Here is an 18,069-nt window from a genome sequence, read left to right as displayed (position 1 = left end):
CTGAGGAGGATGGTCCTCCCCTTCCTCATCTGAGGAGCCTCTGCTGATTGCTAATCATATCGTAGACTGTCTATTAGGTAAATTAAAGGAAAAGTAACAACGTTGCATAACGTTACTGTTTCTCCCAGATGCATTTTCTGAGGACGTCATTACCCTGGCCCCAGGTTGCTCCTCTCACCTTCCCAAAACTCTGCCCCTGCGGTCTGTGGTCCATATTTTAAATGAAGAGGAGGGCTGAGGATTCTGGCCCAAGGAAGGAAAGACACCGGTGAGTGGACAATAAGGTCAAATTGCTGTTTGTACACCGGATAATGTTATATAACCAAATATTTTTGGTGTCCTTTACTGGACGTTAGAGGAAAGCCCCATTCAAGCCTACGCCATTGATTCTTCAACTAACCTGGTATTGGCGATACTCTCTTTGTTCTCGATTCTGGAAAACCATTATCTTTTATAAATGTCTGTGTAAAGTTGCAGGTGGTTCTACAAACACCAGAGACAACTCGGAAAGGTATATAACCTCCAAATGTATAAGATGACTGTTTTCGACTAATCGAGACCCAAGAGAGTATCACCACTGTACTTTTGTTTATGTGTAACTCTGTTGTTTTTGTCGCACTGCTTTGCTTTATTTTGGCCAGGTCGCAGTTGTAAATGAGAACTTGTTCTCAACTGGCCTACCTGGTAAAATAAAATGCCAGGTTACATAGGCAACACGTGGGTTTCAAGTTATTTTTCACCATAAAAATTCACCTTTTATAATAAAGCATTCCAATCATCCTCGCATTTGCAGACTTATTTAAGATGTGGTGATTATATTTTAGTCATAATTTAGGCTTATAATATAACTCAATCACTGTTTGCAAAAATGACTGTTCAATGCAGCGCGTAGTGACAGAGTAGACCTAGGCTATAGGCTACAGGCTACATTAGATTTCTTCTTTCTTTGCACAGGAAAGTGTTGGTCTTTTATAAACACATTTAGTGCAATTTTACTACACTTTATATGGCTGGAGACATTAGCAGAATCTTTTTTTACAGGGTAGCTTACTCTGCTGACACTGACAAACAGATCAATAAAAACGACGTTGTCTGGTCCATATAATAGGCCTACGAAAAGGGGAGACAAATACAATATTTTTTATTTATTTTACCTTTATTTAGCTAGGCAAGTCCAAATTGTTATTTTCAATGATGGCCTAGGAACAGTGTGTTAACTGCCTTGTTCAGGGGCAGAATGACATATTTTTACCTTGTCAGCTCAGGGATTCGGTCTTGCCACCTTTCGGTTACTAGTCCAACGCTCTAACCACCAGGGTACCTGCCGCCCCGCTCTAACCACTAGGCTATATGACGACCATCTAAACTGGAGGGGGAAATTATTGTCTAAAAACAAACAAAAGTAGCACTGACCCAATGATGATAAAGACAGTGAATATGCAGACTCACCGGGGACATAGTCGATGTGCTCCGCTGGTACCAATAAGATAGGCTACTGTTCGCTCAATTAAGTTGAGAATTTTGATAACCCCCAGGACAGATTGGGTTGTTTTCATTGTCTTCTCTTTATAGCAATTTGCTTTCCAAACTGTTTTTCTGCAATTGTACTTTTAAATATTGCGATATGCTTGGCTGGGTCTCTGCTTTTCACTGACCGTTGCAACTCAACAATCATCTATTTGATGTGTGTGCGCTGGCCAAATTGCAGGCCCTTCCGACTGTAGTGCTATGTGATTTAAAACAATCCACAGCTTTTTTCTTTTAAAGAAGCTAATGATCCTCTGTGGCCAAATCATGCTCTCTGGTGTGGTAGCCTATTTTGAATGAGTTGATTTTCTTTAAGTAAGCAAATTACACTATATARTTTTTGCAATTATGTTAGGGAAGCTTAGGTTCCCCTAGCCTTATGGAGGCACTGCCTATGCCAGGTTAGTTGAAGAATCTATGTAACGTCTAGTAATGGACATCAAAAATCTTTTGGTTATATCACACTGGCAAGAGAACAGACATGCACACATGGAGAGAAAGATCTGGTACTATTTCAGATAATTGATTACTATAAAGTCAGTGATTCAGTTCATGTTTAACATGTTGGGCTTTATACATCTCTGCAAATCTTGCCATAAGATACCGACCCTACCGTAACGCTTGTTTATACTGAGCTGTACTGGAGTTGGAACGCCACCATGGTTACATTAAGACACTGTGGAGCCGGTGTGAGATATGGTTCAGGCAACGTCCCTCAAAGCGAGGATGGGATACAGTCCCTTTAGAAAGCATTCATACCCCTTGACTTATTCCACATGTTGTGTTACAGCCTGAATTCAAAATGGATGAAATATATATTTTCTCACCGACCCACACACAATACCCCTTAATGACAAAGTAAAAACATGTTGGCAAATTTATTCAAAATTAAATATAGAAATATCTCATTTACATAAGTATTCACACCCCTGAGTCAATACCTTGTAGGACCACCTTTGGCAGCGACTACAACTGTGAGTCTTTCTGGGTAAGTCTCTTAAGTGCTTTACACAACTGGATTGTGCAACATTTTTAMAATTCTTTTCAAAATTCTTTAAGCTCTGTCAAATTGGTTGTTGATTATTGCAAGACAACAGTTTTCAGGTCTTACCATAGATTTTCAAGTAGATTTAAGTCAGAGCTGTAACTCGGCCCCTCAAACATTCACTGTGTAGCTTTAGCCTTGTGTTTTTAGGTTATTGTCCTGCTGAAAGGTAAATTCATCTCTCAGTGTCTGGTGGAAAGCAGACTGAACCAGGTTTTCCTCTAGGATTTTGCCTGTGCTTAGATCTATTCCGTTAATTTTTTTATCCTGAAAACTCACCAGGCATAACGAYTAAAAGCATACCCATAAAATGATGCAGCCATCACTCTCCTTGGAAATACAGTGCATTCGGAAAGTATGTAGACCCCTTCACTTTTTCCACAGTGTTATTTATTTATTTCACCTTTTATTTAACCAGGTAGGCTAGTTGAGAACAAGTTCTCATTTACAACTGCGACCTGGCCAAGAATAAAGCAAAGCAGTTCGACACATACAACACAGAGTTACACATATACAGTATGTGCAAATGAGATAAGATAAGGGAGGTAAGGCAATAAATAGGCCATGGTGGCAAAGTAATTACAATATACCAATTAAACACTGGAGTGATTGATGTGCAGAAGATGAATGTGCAAGTAGAGATACTGGGGTGCAAAGGAGCAAGATAAATAAATACAGTATGGGGATGAGGGAGTTGGATGGGCTATTTACAGATGGGCTATGTACAGGTACAGTGATCTGTGAGCTGCTCTGACAGCTGGTGCTTAAAGCTAGTGAGGGAGATATGAGTCTCCAGCTTCAGTGATTTTTGCAGCTTGTTCCAGTCATTGGCAACAGAGAACTAGAAGGAAAGGTGGCCAAATGAGGAATTTGCTTTGGGGGTGACCAGTGAGATATACCTTCTGGAGCGTGTGCTACAGGTGGGTGCTGCTATGGTGACCAGTGAGCTGAGATAAGGCGTGGCTTTACCTAGCAGAAATTTGTAGATGACCTGGAGCCAGTGGGTTTGGCGACGAGTATGAAGCGAGGGCCAGCCAACGAGAGTGTACAGGTGGGTAGTATATGGGGCTTTGGTGACAAAACGGATGGCACTGTGATAGACTGCATCCAATTTGCTGAGTAGAGTGTTGGAGGCTATTTTGTAAATGACATCGCAGAAGTCGAGGATCGGTAGGATGGTCAGTTTTACGAGGGTATGTTTGGCAGCATGAGTGAAGGATGCTTTGTTGCGAAATAGGAACCCGATTCTAGATTTAACTTTGGATTGGAGATGCTTAATGTGAATCTGGAAGGAGAGTTTACAGTCTAACCAGACACCTAGGTATTTGTAGTTGTCCACATATTCTAAGTCAGAACCGTCCAGAGTAGTGATGCTGGACGGGCGGGCAGGTGCGGGCAGCGATCGGTTGAAGAGCATGCATTTAGTTTTACTTGCATTTAAGAGCAGTTGGAGGCAAAGGATGGAGAGTTGTATGGCATTGAAGCTCGTCTGGAGGTTAGTTAACACAGTGTCCAAAGAAGGGCCAGAAGTATACAGAATGGTGTCGGTGGTTACATTACAGCCTTATTTGAAAATGTATTAAATAGTTTTTTTCCCCTTAATCTCCACACAATACCCCATACTGACAAGGCAAAAACAGGTTATTTGACGTTTTTGCAGATTCATAAAAAAATGTAAACTGAAATATCACAAGTATTCAGACCCTTTACTCAGTACTTTGTTGAAGCACATTTGGCAGCGACTATAGCCTCAAGTCTAATTGGGTATGACATTACAAGTTTGGCACATCTGTATTTGGTGGACTTTCTCCCATTCTTCTCTGCAGATCCTCTCAAGCTCTGTCAGCTGTGCAGCGACGCTCCCCATCCAACCTATTTTCAGATCTCTCCAGAGATGTTCAATCGGTTTCAAGTCTGGGCTCTGGCTGGGCCACTCAAGGACATTCAGAGACTTGTCCCGAAGCCACTCCTGCGTTATCTTGGCTGTGTGCTTAGGGTCGTTGTCCTGTTGGAAGATGAACCTTCGCCCCAGTCTGAGGTCCTGAGCGCTCTGGAGCAGGTTTTCATTTGAAAATTATCATACTGTTATTATTGTACTTTGCACTGTTCATCTTTCCCTCGATCCTGACTAGTCTCCCAGTCCCTGCCATTGAAAAACATCCCCACAGCATGATGCTGCCACCACCATGCTTCACCAAATGGATGGTGCCAGGTTTCCTCCAGACGTGACGCTTGGCATTCAGGCCAAAGAGTTCAATCTTGGTTTCATCAGACCAGAGAATCATGTTTCTCATGGTCAGAGTCCTTTAGGTGCCTTTTGGCAAACTCCAAGCAGGCTGTCATGTGCCTTTTACTGAGGAGTGGCTTCCATCTGTCCTCTCTCTACCATGAAGGCCTGATTGGTGGAGTGCTGCAGAGATGGTTGTCCTTCTGGAAAGTTCTCTCATCTCCACAGAGGAACTCTGGAGCTCTGTCAGTGACCATCGGGTTCTTGGTCACCTCCCAACCAAGGCCCTTCTCCCCCGATTGCTCAGTTTGGCCGGGTGGCCAGCTCTGGGTGGTTCCAAACTTCTTCCATTTTTAAGAATGATGGAGGCCACGGTGTTCTTGGGGACCTTCAATGCTGCAGAATATTTTTGGTACCCTTCTCCAGATCTGTGCCTCCACACAATCCTGTCTCGGAGCTCTAGGGACAATTCCGTTCGACTTCCTAGCTCGACTTCCTAGCTTCCTAGCTTTGCTCTGACATGTGGGAACTGTGGGATCTTTTTATATACACAGGTGTGGGCCAATCAATTGAATTTACCACAGGTGGACTCCAATCAAGTTGTAGAAACATCTCAAGKATGATCAATGGAAACAGCATGCACCTGAGCTCAATTTCAAGTCTCATAGCAAAGGTTCTGAATACTTATGTAAAAAAGGTTTTTCTGTTTTTGCTTGCTTTGTCATTATGGGGTAGTATGTAGATTCATGAGCATTTTTATTTATTTCATCCATTTTAGAATAAGGCTGTAACATAACAAAATATGGAAAAAGTTAAGGGGTCTGAATACTTTCTGCATGCACTGTATGGAGGGTGGACTCAGTAATGTGATGTATTGGATTTGCCTCAAACATGACACTTTGTATTCCGCACAAGAAGTTAATTGCGTTGCACCTTTTTTTTTTTTAATAATGCAGTATTACTTTAGTATTGCAAACAGGATACATGTTTTGGAGTGCTTTTATTCTGTACAGGCTTCATTCTTTTCAATCTGTCAATTCGGTTTAGTATTTTGGAACAACTACAATGTTGTTGAGCCATCGTCAGTTTTCTCCTATCACAACCATTAAACTCTTTAACTGTTTTAAGGTCACCACTGGTCTCGTGGTGAAATCCCTGAGCGGTTTCCTTCCTCTCCGGCAACTGAGTTAGGAAGGACGCCTGTATCTTTGTAGTGACTGGCTGTATTGATACACCATCCAGAGTGTAATAACTTCACCAGGCTCAAAAGGATATTCAAGATCTGCTTTTATTTTTATTTTGCCCATTAGAAGTAGGTGCCCTTCTTTCCGGGGCATTGGAAAACCTCCCTGGTCTTTGTGGTTGAATCAGTGTTTGCAATTCACTGCTTGACTGAGGGACCTTACAGATAATTTTATGTGCGATGAGGTGATGATTTTTTTTTAAGGACTAGCCTCATCTCTTGTTAAATACTATTATTGCACACAAGTGAGTCCATGCAACTTATGTGACTTAAGCACATTTTTACTCCTGCACTTATTTAAGCTTGCCATATCAAAAGGGTTGAATACATACATTTCAGCATTTTCATTTTTTATTAATTTGTAACAATAATTGAAAAAACATTCACCTTTGACATTATGGGGTATTGTGTGCAGAGCAGTGACAATGTTTTTCACTTTTAATACATTTAGAATTCAGGCTGTAACACAACAAAATGTGGGAGAAGTCAAGGGGTGTGAATACTTTCTGAAGGCACTGTACTCAATTGTATCTTAATCCACACTGCTCCATCGAGAACATTGAAATACTGTTAGTTTTCACAGAAAACTGGCTTTTCGTCATCTGCTAGCTAGCAGTAGCCACCTTGGCCATTATGAAATTGTTAGTACTATCTGGAATCCTTGATGTCCCTACCCTAACCATTTTAAATTTCAACTTCAAGGGGGTAGGGACGTCCCAAGGAATTCTGATAGCAAGGACCATTAGCTGACGCTGCCATTGCAAAATGGCTGCGTTGCCCACTGCTAGCTAGCATGGGAACAAAAAGGGCAGTTTTCTGGGAAAACAAGCAGTATTTCAATCTTCTCGATGAAGCAGTGTGGATAAAGTTAACATTTAGAGTACAGTGGCATATCCCTGCATTGAAGTATGTTTTCCGATCCATTTCTTGCGCGGGCTCCACGGTGTCTTAATGTAACCATGATTGCGTTCCGAACGCAGTGCATCTGTGTAAACGTGCATTGAGCATAACGGTATGTTCGGTATCTTCTGGCAAATGCAATCATCCTCCAACTCAATGAGGTAGCATTTGACCAATCCAGGTAGTTATTTCAAAGTGCACTGATGCCTAAGAAGTATCCACACCATAAATATTAACCGACTGACTCAAATCGGTCTTATGTAGCAAAATGTTAAGTTGTTTTTTTACATTGGATAAAAGTAGACTCAGAGTTGCAAAATGGTATATCATACACTGCATTTGAGGAATAATGGGAAAGCAATTATGCTTCGAAAGTTGACAAACTTGTAAACTCACTTTTGAGAATGTTCTTTCAATGTTTTTGTACCTACTGGAGAGCTCTCCTTTGTTGACACCCATTCAGCATTGTTCACACCCGCTTAAGCCAGCCCCACCCATCTCTTTTAAGGATTCACATGTGAGGTCATGTGCTAAAAAGTGAGTAGTGTAGTAAAGATTAAGACAAAGTAGTATCCTACGATAAGGAAAAATTCCAGGTAAACAAAGTGTCCCGATGATAAAATATTTTATAAATTAGATCATGCTTACCCAGACACACTTGTCTAAATTGATGGGTCATGTGAAAGAAATGCTAGAACCCCCAGCCACATATTGCCAAGTGGATGGGTCTCTACAGAGGGTATAAACGGTACAGCCAAATGGTTACTTGCATAGTAGCAATATCAAAATAGATGTGAAGCCCGTAGACTCTTCGTCACAAAACTCCCTGATCTTCTCAAAAACATACGTTTGTTGAGCTGTGTCCAGTCCAGGTGGTRCTTGTACAGGCAGACCATCTATGGGAGGAAGGATGTCAGCGTTGCGCAACAGCTGAAAACTGGTCCCGACTGAGTCCGAACGCTCCTTGGAGACAACACCAGGCTCCAGAGCATCGACGCTGTAAAACAGGAAATAACAAAACAAAGATTTTACAAACTTGCACAACATCAATTCACCTCCAAGGTTAAGTTAAGAAGAAGAATCTCATGCAATGAAAATKATATTCACCCGAAGCGCTGATGCTGCTTGATCTGTGGCAGTGGCCTGAAGTATGTAGTCAGATGTTGTTGCCAGCCATAGCTTTCCACCTGCACCGTACCATCCTCCAGTCCAACCAGCTGTGGGATGTTGACCCCTGTCGCAGTGCTGTCCTTCACAACACCAGCAATCTCAGACAGTGTTCACTCTGGTCTTTCTGAAGAGCTGCTTGAAGAGGCCAAAGCACGAACTTGGTGTGGTCTGTGATCAGGAAGTGAAGGTCCAGACTGGTGGAGCTTGTGCATGGTCCGCCAGGCACAATACCAGAGCACAAACGTGTTCTTATTTTGGCCACTGCAGTTATCACAATTCAGGTCAACATGTKTTTTTCTCCAACTAGTTGGTGAAGAAATGGTGCATGTAGTTGACTGCGCTGCTGCCTTTGCTGGATGACATGCCTTCATCAATCAAGTAGTTGACTTGTTGTGGTATTCCTTCACAGCAGACACCAAACAAGCCAGATTTGCGAGTTAAAAAGTAAATGGGACCTGGCATAGGAAGGATAGTGCACCTGCAAACAACAAAATAAAACTTTAAGATAAGTTAATGAAAATAAAATGTAACGTAAAACGTAACATATTTTTTATACATCATTATCAGGTAAGTTTCACTTACCTACAAATGTKYAGAGCAGCAGCACTGCATACAGAAAGAACATCATCTTGGAAACTGGAAGTACGACTACACGTACCTCTGGAAAATACAGAAATAATGTGAGATCAATAAAAGTAGTGCCAATCATGTTGGAGGTCAATTAAATAATCAAAACTTGTTGTTTATGCTTTACATACCAAGTGTTGTCATCGATTCCTTGTAGAGACGCCACACTGCTGCTTTTGTCACATGGGATGGCAGCAGCTTTCCACCAAAGTGTTTGTGTCCTGGGTGGCGCCCTGGTAACAGGATTGCATTATCCTCTGCGTAGTTGTTGAAGTTCATCACTCGTATGTTGTAACCTGTAACCTGTGCTTRCTTGGGCCAGCTTTCTTTTTGATGGGAGGCATTAGACCATTCTCCTTGTATGACTGGTGGAGAAGTCAGGTGTGTTCTACTGATGCTGAAAGACAAATTCCAGATTTTGGCATAATTATACAATAGATAGCCGTAATTATCGTCAGACACACCTGGCTAACTTAATGGGTCATGTAATCATCTGGCGAAGTGGAGTCTTTTGTTTAGACAAACCGATTTGTCACAGCTAGCTAAAGTTAACCAAATAGGTTCAATGTTAGCTAGCTAACATTAGGCTATAACTAGAAATACGAAATGGCATTCTGAGAACATTACTACACAGATCATAAACATAATGTGAGCCAGCCATCTAACGTCAGCTAGCTAACAGTCAGCTTTAACTTGGTCTTTTGTTTATACAGTGGTTCTTCCTATAAAAGTTGCGTCATACTGCAGCACATCTTGCGGGCTGCCTCAGAATTCTATGGCACTTTATTTAATTGTCAGCCATTAGTGCTAGTTTGACCACCAGAGGGCGTCTTTGAGAAGCTTTTGACAGTCTTCAATATTGGCTGTACTAGAGAATTTTAAACCTTTTTTTTTGTTGTCTCAGAGCAGCGCTGTCTTGACCTCTGAATGCTGTCTTTTCCCCCTACCACTTGCCTCTTCCATTAATTTTGAAAGAGTATTTTCCAGTAAGCATAATCAGTGCTATAACTCCCCCATGCGCTGATCTGGAGCAGTGACGCAGGGTACCATACTAAACCACAAATTACCTCTAAGTCCCGCAGAATAATCTAMATTTTTAGTTGAGCAACCACTGTACATGGAGCTAGCTAGCTATTAAATAAGACGTCCTGTGTCGTTTCCATTGCTTGGCCCGTTGTTGTGTTCAGTCACTCTAGTTCACACTGACTGTGTACAATGCCATAATAATCATCTTAAGCTTTAGCCCTCACCCAAACTCTGACCATTTCACTCGCTCTAGCAGAGGTGGTTAGGCTGTTTTCATGTTATCCCGAGCGTTGGTGACGAACTGTGCTCCTGGCAACAATTCTTATTACGCTTTTTTCGACGACGTTTACTGACACCAGCCATATTAAGCCTGTGTTGAGCGTTTGTAAATTCATCAGTTTATTCTGCGCTCTTGCACACTCAGACGAGAGTGCTCTGTAACAGTTGTTGCAGTGAAGTTCTATTGAAATGGATACTTGCATAGTCAAGTCTTTTTGTTAAGTTTTAATATGCGATTCATAAATAAAAAATAAAAAAATGTAAAGCTGCGTTAGACAGGATTACCTACTGACCAGCTCAAATAGACAAAAGCGTTCTATATGGCAGACCAATCCAAACTCATCTCTCGGCATGTCCAGCCCACTCATTATCTCAGCCAATTATAGTGGGAAGGTTGCTGGCTTTCCTGTGGCTTAACCAACTAGGCTCGTAATTTTTAACAATACTATTCGTATTTACACATGGCATACAAGTTTGTTATTAAGGCACATGAAAGTTCACAACTTCGAGGAGGCATTTCTGCCCCCCAAAAAACATTTTGATCAACAACAAAAACTTTTACGTTCAAACGGCTCTCCTGTGAAGTAGTGACCCGAGACATACGCCTAGTTTCCTGAAACAGGTCACAAATGTTCATACTACCACTAGTCTTGGTCAAAAATAAAACCCACTTGCACTGTAGTGGGTAAGTGTCTTTTATAACCCGTCTTGACACAATGAAATCACCTCRGAGAGGGTGTGCAGTAGATTCTGTTAATTTATGACAAGCCCTTTGCTTGTATTTCTGAAAGACGTCTCATCTAAGTGGGCTGATTTTTATATTGAAGTCATCACTCTGGTCTAAACTGTTAAAAAGGTCATCAATGCCATTACAGTACATGCCTGTTTTTGTAACGTGGTGTAGAATGCTCATTCTAGTACTTTCCCCACTGTGCTGAATAGGCAGTGTATTCGCTTATTCAGAACTTACTTCAGTGCGTAGAGCACACAGCGTTCAAAAAGGTCACCAGCAGCAAAGACTCATGTTACCATGTTTTATAGCTGAGGATTGGCGCACTTCCCTTTTGAGGAAGGAAAGGAAAAGGCACACAAAGGCAATAGAATTCCTGTCTGCGTATCAGGTGTCCAATATTGCGCCTTTTTTAGCAATGAGCAAAAGATAATACACCAAATCTAGGCTAACTAATTAATCCAAGACTGGTTGAAGAGCTTTTTACTGTAAGTAACACAGCCATTAATTGTAGTGCCATCTTCTCTAAGTGCCTTCCAATGTGCTGCCACATATAGGTTGTTTATTTTAAACATGGTTGAGTCATTTTAACTTTTTTTTCTGTGAGTATGTTCCATGTCGACTATGATCCTGCTCATGCATGATATGTAGGCATATGTTGTCATGTTTGATTGTATGTACTCTGTAGACTAACCATTTCCCTACCTGTGTTGCAGGTTGTAGTTGGTTCCGGTGATGTGCCATGGGCTACGACGTCACCCGGTTCCAGGGGGAAGTGGATGAGGACCTGCTGTGCCCCATCTGCAGTGGGGTCCTAGAGGAGCCCGTTCAGGTCAGTGACGTACACATCTCCGCACCATTTTAGCCGTTGGATTGCATTTCAGTGCTCTGAGAAATCACTGAAAAATAAGGAATTGTCAGTGTTGTAAATTCAGTTCCATTTCAGTGAAATAGGATCCAGTATTTGTCAGCTCGTTGATCACACACCTGCTGTGCCATTTCAGTCTAAGTTTTTGCTAGTTTCTCGAATTTCAGTCCTATAGGCTGTGTGCAGGCCATTTATTTTGTAGTGCTACAAAGGTGATTATAAACCAGGTCGTTCGAGCCCTGGATGCTGATTTGGCTGAAAGCCGTGGTATACAGTGCATTCGGGAAGTATTCAGACCACTTGTTTTTTATATAGCATTCTATTGGTTGCTAGGAATTTTGTATAATAATTTACTTTTTAAAAACAAAGTTTTGAATCCAGCATCATTTTGTGTATCAGTTCATTAACCATGTGCCATGGAATCGGTACATCAACTAAACTGAACAACAATATAAACTAAACATGCAACAATTTCAAAGATTTTACTGAGTTACAGTTCATTTAAGGAAATCCGTCAATTGAAATAAATTAATTCTGCCCAAATCWATGGATTTCACATGACTGAGTAAGGGCGCAGCCATGGGAGGTGCATAGGTCCACCCACTTTGGAGCCAGACCCACCCATTGAGGAGCCAGGCCCTTTTGTGGGGGAAAATGTGTTCTGATTGGCTGGGCATTATTACAGACACACATACTCCTCAGTTTCCTCAGCTGTCCTGATCCTGCAGGTGAAAAAGACGTATGTGGAGGTCCTGGGCTGGCGTTGTTACATGTGGTCTGCGGTTGTGAGGACTGTTGGACGTACTGCCAAATTCTTTAAAACGACAGGTGGTTTATGGTAGAGAAATTAACATTCAATTATCTGGCAACAGCTCTGGTAGACCCAATTGCACACTCCCTCAACTTGAAACACCTGTTGTGTTGTGTGACAACTGCACATTTTAGTGGCCTTTTGTTGTCCCCGGCACAAGGTGCACCTGTGTAATGATAATGCTGTTTAATCAGCTTCTTGATATGCCACACCTGTCAGGTGGCTGGATTATCTTGGCAAATGAGAAATGCTCACTAACAGGGATRTAAACACATTTGAGAGAAATAAGCTTTTTGTGCATATGGAACATTTCTGGGATCTTATATTTCATGTCATGGAACATGGGACCGACACTTTACATGTTGCGTTTTTATATTTTTGTAAAGTATATTTTGCAATCGATATAGAACAGCTATCAATTTTTTGGTCCTTAAATGAAGCTGGTATACTTTTTTATTTATTTATCACAATTTCTTTTATAACCAATTTTGGTCTTTAATGCTGAGCCGAAAGACAAGTTCCTTACTTCCACTTGCCTATTCCATTTTTGTGGTAATGCTGTAATTAGCCCAACAGCCCTTAGCCTTAGTATATTGGTCATATACCACACCCCCCCTGGCTTTATAGCTTAATTATCATATTTTCTGCAGTGCTCTTGCCGCTATGCTGTTTTTGCATTTCTGTATACAGTATATCACTGGACTTGTAATTTGATTCTCTATGATGAAGCTCCAGTGATGACGATTCATTGCTAGTGAAAGGTGAAAGCGATTAGACATATGAGAATAGCCCCATCTTGGCCAGGAAAGAGATGGGCAGAGAGAAAGGATAGGGAGGAGAGCTTAAAGGGCAATCTGCTTTCAGAGGGATGCTGTGTCAGCAAGGGGGAGAGCAGACAGGACAGCGAGAGAGAGCGAGAGAGAGGACAGCGAGAGAGGACAGGAGGGCGAGAGAGAGGCCCGGACAACGAGAGTGAGCGAGAGAGAGGACAGGACAACGAGAGAGAGGAGGACAGGACAACGAGAGAAGGACAGAGAGAGAGGACAGGACAACGAGAGGAGCGAGAGAGAGGAGCAGAGACACGAGAGAGAGAAGAGAGAGAGAGAGAGGACAGGACAGGACAACGAGAGAGAGCGAGAGAGGACAGGAGGGAGAGAGAGAGAGGACAGGAGGGCGAGAGAGAGAGAGGGCGGGAAGAAGGCAATTTGGAGAGATGAGCACTGCATGGAGATCTGTTTGTTCTTTTTAAAGATGAATCAAAGTGCCCAATGTTTGTAGTGATGCATAAAGATGGGGCAGAGGTGAACGGACTAGTAGGGATAGAAGAAGTGAGTGGGGATGCTTAGTCCTGTTAATGTAAATGAAGCATAAGGATACTAGTATAACAAACACATCTCCCAAACTGAAACCAACTATGAGGTGAGTGGCTTTAAATAGACACTTGATTCTACCTACCTGCAGAGGATAGCATTGTTTTGCTACATGTTTGCCCTTGGAGTAAATAGTTGCTGGTTTGTGCTTTTTATAGTACATAACACTTTGTCCAGCCTAGGCATTTCTTAATGTGTGTGTGTGTTGGTCAATTGCCTGTGGTAGTAAGTGTTCTTTGTTTTGGAGTGTTTTTGTGAGTGTGACTGCGTCGGTCTGTGGGCACGTGTGTTCATGCGTTGGTAGGTTAATTCAGAAGGTAGTGTGGCAGTACAACGTCACTTCCAGCCAATGTAGCCTATGCATTCTGAGCTGTCGTAGGACTTTGCACAGAGTGCTGGCAGCAGTAAAGGAATGTGGACATAACTGCCGTAGGGCTTTCAGTGGAGACACATACAGTATACTGAGAGACGGAATGATTGGAATTGTTTGCTTTCATCTGCACTCGGCTGTGTCTAGCGCTGCTGCTTACTCTGGCATCCCCTGCATGGGCCTGGACAGATAGTATGTACACTATAATACAGTGCCTTCACATTTTGTTGTTACAGCCTGAGTTGTTTTTTAGAATAAGTTTTTTTTGGTCAATGACCTACACACAATACCCCCATAATGTCAAAGTGGAATTATGTTTTTAGAAATGTTTACAAATAATAATAAAAAAATAAAAAGCTGATTTCTTGAGTGAATAAGTATTTAACCCCTTTTTATGGCAAAGCTAAATAAGTTCAGGAGTACACAATTGCTTAGCAAGTCACATATCAATTACATGGACTCACTCTGTGTGCAATAATAGTGTTTTAATATGATTTTTGAATGACTACCTCATCGCTGTACCCCACACGTACAATTATCTGTAAGTCCGTCAGTCAAGCAATGCATGTTAAACACCGATTCAACCACAAAGACCAGGGAAGATTTCCAATGCCTAGCAAAGAATGGCATCTATTGGTAGAATTTATAACTTACTCTTTTGGAATGTGTATCAATACAGCCARTCACTACGAAGATACAGGCGTGTGTAGACCACTGACACACAATCTCTATTTAATCCATTTTAAATTCCGGCTGTAATACAACAAAATGTGGAACAAGTCAAGGGGTGTGAATACTTTCTGAAGGCACTGTACATCAGAGACCTGAGTGAAAGCTGTATAATTCCCATGCCCTGCTGAGAGCATTGACATCTTCCAGACTGAAAGAATGGGAGGGAGTGGAATAAGCAGAGGTTAGATGTGCACAAAGCCATGTATTTAGAGATTTGGGCCATTGAGGTTTCTTTATGATGATTCGTTTACATGACATCACAACATTCTTTATGGCAGCCATGTTAGCGAAACAACAATACCAGAGTTGCGACCATTTATTTTTTTCTTTAGCCATGTTAGCGCCCCATTTGACATTACATGGGGAATATTTATTCCTAGCTAACTGTCTAGAATTGGAACATTATTCAAAGTTATAGAAGTTCTCAACTCTCTAAATACAAGAGTCTGGGTGTGCATCTGAGGGTGAGTTAGTCCCAGTCAGTGTGCTGTGCTGCACTCACTGATCTTKCTGGAGTCAGTGCTGCTGTGTGGACTGTCCCAGGGCTGGGCTGGGTGAATTTATACTCCCTCTGGGGCCCCAGTATGAATCAGCAGCACTGCAGCATAGAACTCTGCTGTAGTGGGAGGAATCAGGACTAGGACTGTCTGACCCTATTCCCTATAGTGTACTATGTTTGATCAGGGCCCTGGTCAAAAGTACTGGACTATATAGGAAATATGGTGCCATTTCGGACTCACCCAGGGACTGCATGGGAAACAGGGCAAGAAAGTCTCTGGGGAATCCATTGCTACCCAGTAGCGGCTGTGGCTGTAGCCTTGAGATTTCTTCCTGATTCACCCAGGGACTGTAGTGGGAACGGCTATTGTAGCCAACAGAAGCTAGCCAACCCGTCGCTAGCTTAGCGTCAGTACCGTCACCCCTGCATTGGTGAGATCTTCACACACAGCAGAACTGCTATCCCCAAATGTAACCATACTTGCTGAACTCCCTTCTTCACTGCTAATGGCTTTAGCTTTTTTATCATGCCCTCTGCCTCTTGTCATTTTAAGAATTTGATCTTTGAATTAAAATGTCTCTTTCYGCCAACATGTTTTTAACAGCAAAATGATCATATATTATTGATTTTATAATGACAGAAAATATATTTTTAATAGAAACATGCATTTTTGCCGGAGCAGGTAATTTAGCATTTGCTCTCCATTTCTTCCTCTGTGTCCCTCCTTCTCCCTCCCTTAGGCCCCTCACTGTGAGCACGCCTTCTGCAATGCCTGCATCACCCAGTGGTTCTCGCAGCAGCAGATATGCCCCGTGGACCGCAGCGTGGTGACGCTGGCCCACCTGCGCCCCGTGCCCCGCATCATGCGCAACATGCTCTCTAAGCTGCAAATCAACTGCGACAACGCCGGCTTTGGCTGCGTTGCCGTGCTGCGCCTGGACCAGCTGCAGTCGCACCTCAGGGACTGCCAGCACAACCCCAAGAGGCCCGTCCAGTGCGAGCAGGGCTGCGGGTGAGTGGGTATGGCTCCAACAAAGGCGTTCACCAAAACTCTATTTTGGGCCATGTTTTGTTACTCATTTAAATGATATAGGTAAAGCTGTGAAACTGAATGTCATCTATATGAGGGAGTATGAGCACAAACAAAGAGGGGGGTGAGAATCAGGTTGGGAAACTCTGCTGTAGGTGAGTAGTGCTACTGGCTCTGGATTAGTGGGTCAACAGGGCAGTGGGTATAGGGTATTGGCTAAAGGTTGTAGTTTACTGGGGCTGTGGGTGAGTTGGTTGCACTAAAAGGCTGTTGCTGAGTTATGTCCTCCCTCTTCCCCCCTCAGTCTGGAGATGCCTAAAGATGAGGTGTCTAGCCATAACTGCATCAAACACCTGCGCAGCGTGGTCCAGCAACAGCAGGGCAAGATCGCAGACCTGGAGAAGGCCTCTGCTGAACACAAGCACCAGCTAGCGGAGCAGGTTTGTGTGTGTCTGCATTTGTACGTGTGTGTGCATGTCCGTGTGTGCGTATGTGCAGTACCAGTCAAAAGTTTGGATATGCCTACTCATTCCAGGGTTTTTCTTTATTTTCACTWTTTTCTACATTGTAGAATAATAGGGAAGACATCAAAACTATGAAATAACACATGGAATAGTGTAGTAACTAAAAAAGTATTAAAYAAATYAAAATATATTTTATATTTGAGATTCTTCAAAGTAGCCACCCTTTGCCTAAATGACAGCTTTGCACAYTCTTGGCATTCTCTCAACCAGCTTCACGAGTTAGTCACCTGGAATGCATTTCAATTAACACGTGTGCCTTGTTAGTTTGTGGAATTTATTTTCTTAATGCTTTTGAGCCAATCAGTTGTGTTGTGACAAGGTAGGGGTRGTATACAGAAGATAGCCCTATTTGGTAAAAGACCAAATCCATATTATGGCAAGAACAGCTCAAATAAGCAAAGAGAGATGACAGTCCATTACTTTAAAACATGAAGGTCAGTCAATCTGGAAAATATCAAGACCTTTGAAAGTTTCTTTAAGTGCAGACGCAAAAAAACATCAAGCGCTATGATGAAACTGTCTCGCATGAGGACCGCCACAGGAAAGGAAGACCCAGAGTTACCTCTGCTGCAGAGGATAAGTTCATTAGAGTGACCAGCCTCAGAAATTGCAGCCCAAATAAATGCTTTAGAGTTAAAGAAACAGACACATCTCAACATCAACTGTTCAAAGGAGACTGCGTGAATCAGGCCTTCATGGTCGAATTGCTGCAAAGAAACCACTACTAAAGCACACCAATAAGAAAAAGAGACTTGCTTGGGCTAAGAAACASGAGCAATGGACATTAGACTGATGGTAATCTGTCCTTTGGTCTGATGAGTCCAAATTTGATATTTTTGGTTTCAACCGCCTTGTCTTWGTGAGACGCAGATTAGGTGACGGATGATCTCCGCTTGTGTAGTTCCCACTGTGAAGCGTGGTGTTGGGGTGCTTCACTGGTGACACTGTTAGTGATTTATTTACAATTCAAGGCACACTTAACCCGTATGGCTACGACAGCATTCTGTAGCGATACGCCATCCCATCTGGTCTGTGCTTAGTGGGGCTATCATTTGTTTTTCAACAGGACAATGACCCAACTCACCTCCAGG

At 42.4% G+C, this 18,069-nt stretch overlaps 1 protein-coding gene across 2 annotated transcripts in view; it reads left to right on the top strand.

Annotated features, from left to right (window-relative positions):
• Positions 1-18,069, top strand: part of LOC111965160 (E3 ubiquitin-protein ligase NRDP1) — a 32,043-nt gene that overhangs the window by 2,276 nt on the left and 11,698 nt on the right. For both annotated transcript variants that reach the window (XM_023989196.2, XM_023989189.2), the window contains exons 2-5: positions 129-268; positions 11,491-11,606; positions 16,165-16,436; positions 16,759-16,894. In XM_023989196.2, coding sequence (XP_023844964.1) covers positions 11,517-11,606; positions 16,165-16,436; positions 16,759-16,894 — 498 coding nt within the window. In that variant the 5' untranslated portion in view covers positions 129-268; positions 11,491-11,516. The remainder of the gene's footprint in view (positions 1-128; positions 269-11,490; positions 11,607-16,164; positions 16,437-16,758; positions 16,895-18,069) is intronic.

Source organism: Salvelinus sp. IW2-2015, linkage group LG1, assembly GCF_002910315.2.
Source record: "Salvelinus sp. IW2-2015 linkage group LG1, ASM291031v2, whole genome shotgun sequence".
Classification (NCBI taxonomy): Eukaryota; Metazoa; Chordata; class Actinopteri; order Salmoniformes; family Salmonidae; genus Salvelinus; species Salvelinus sp. IW2-2015.
Note: the sequence above shows the minus strand (reverse complement) of the source record. Positions and strands in the feature narration are given on the sequence as shown.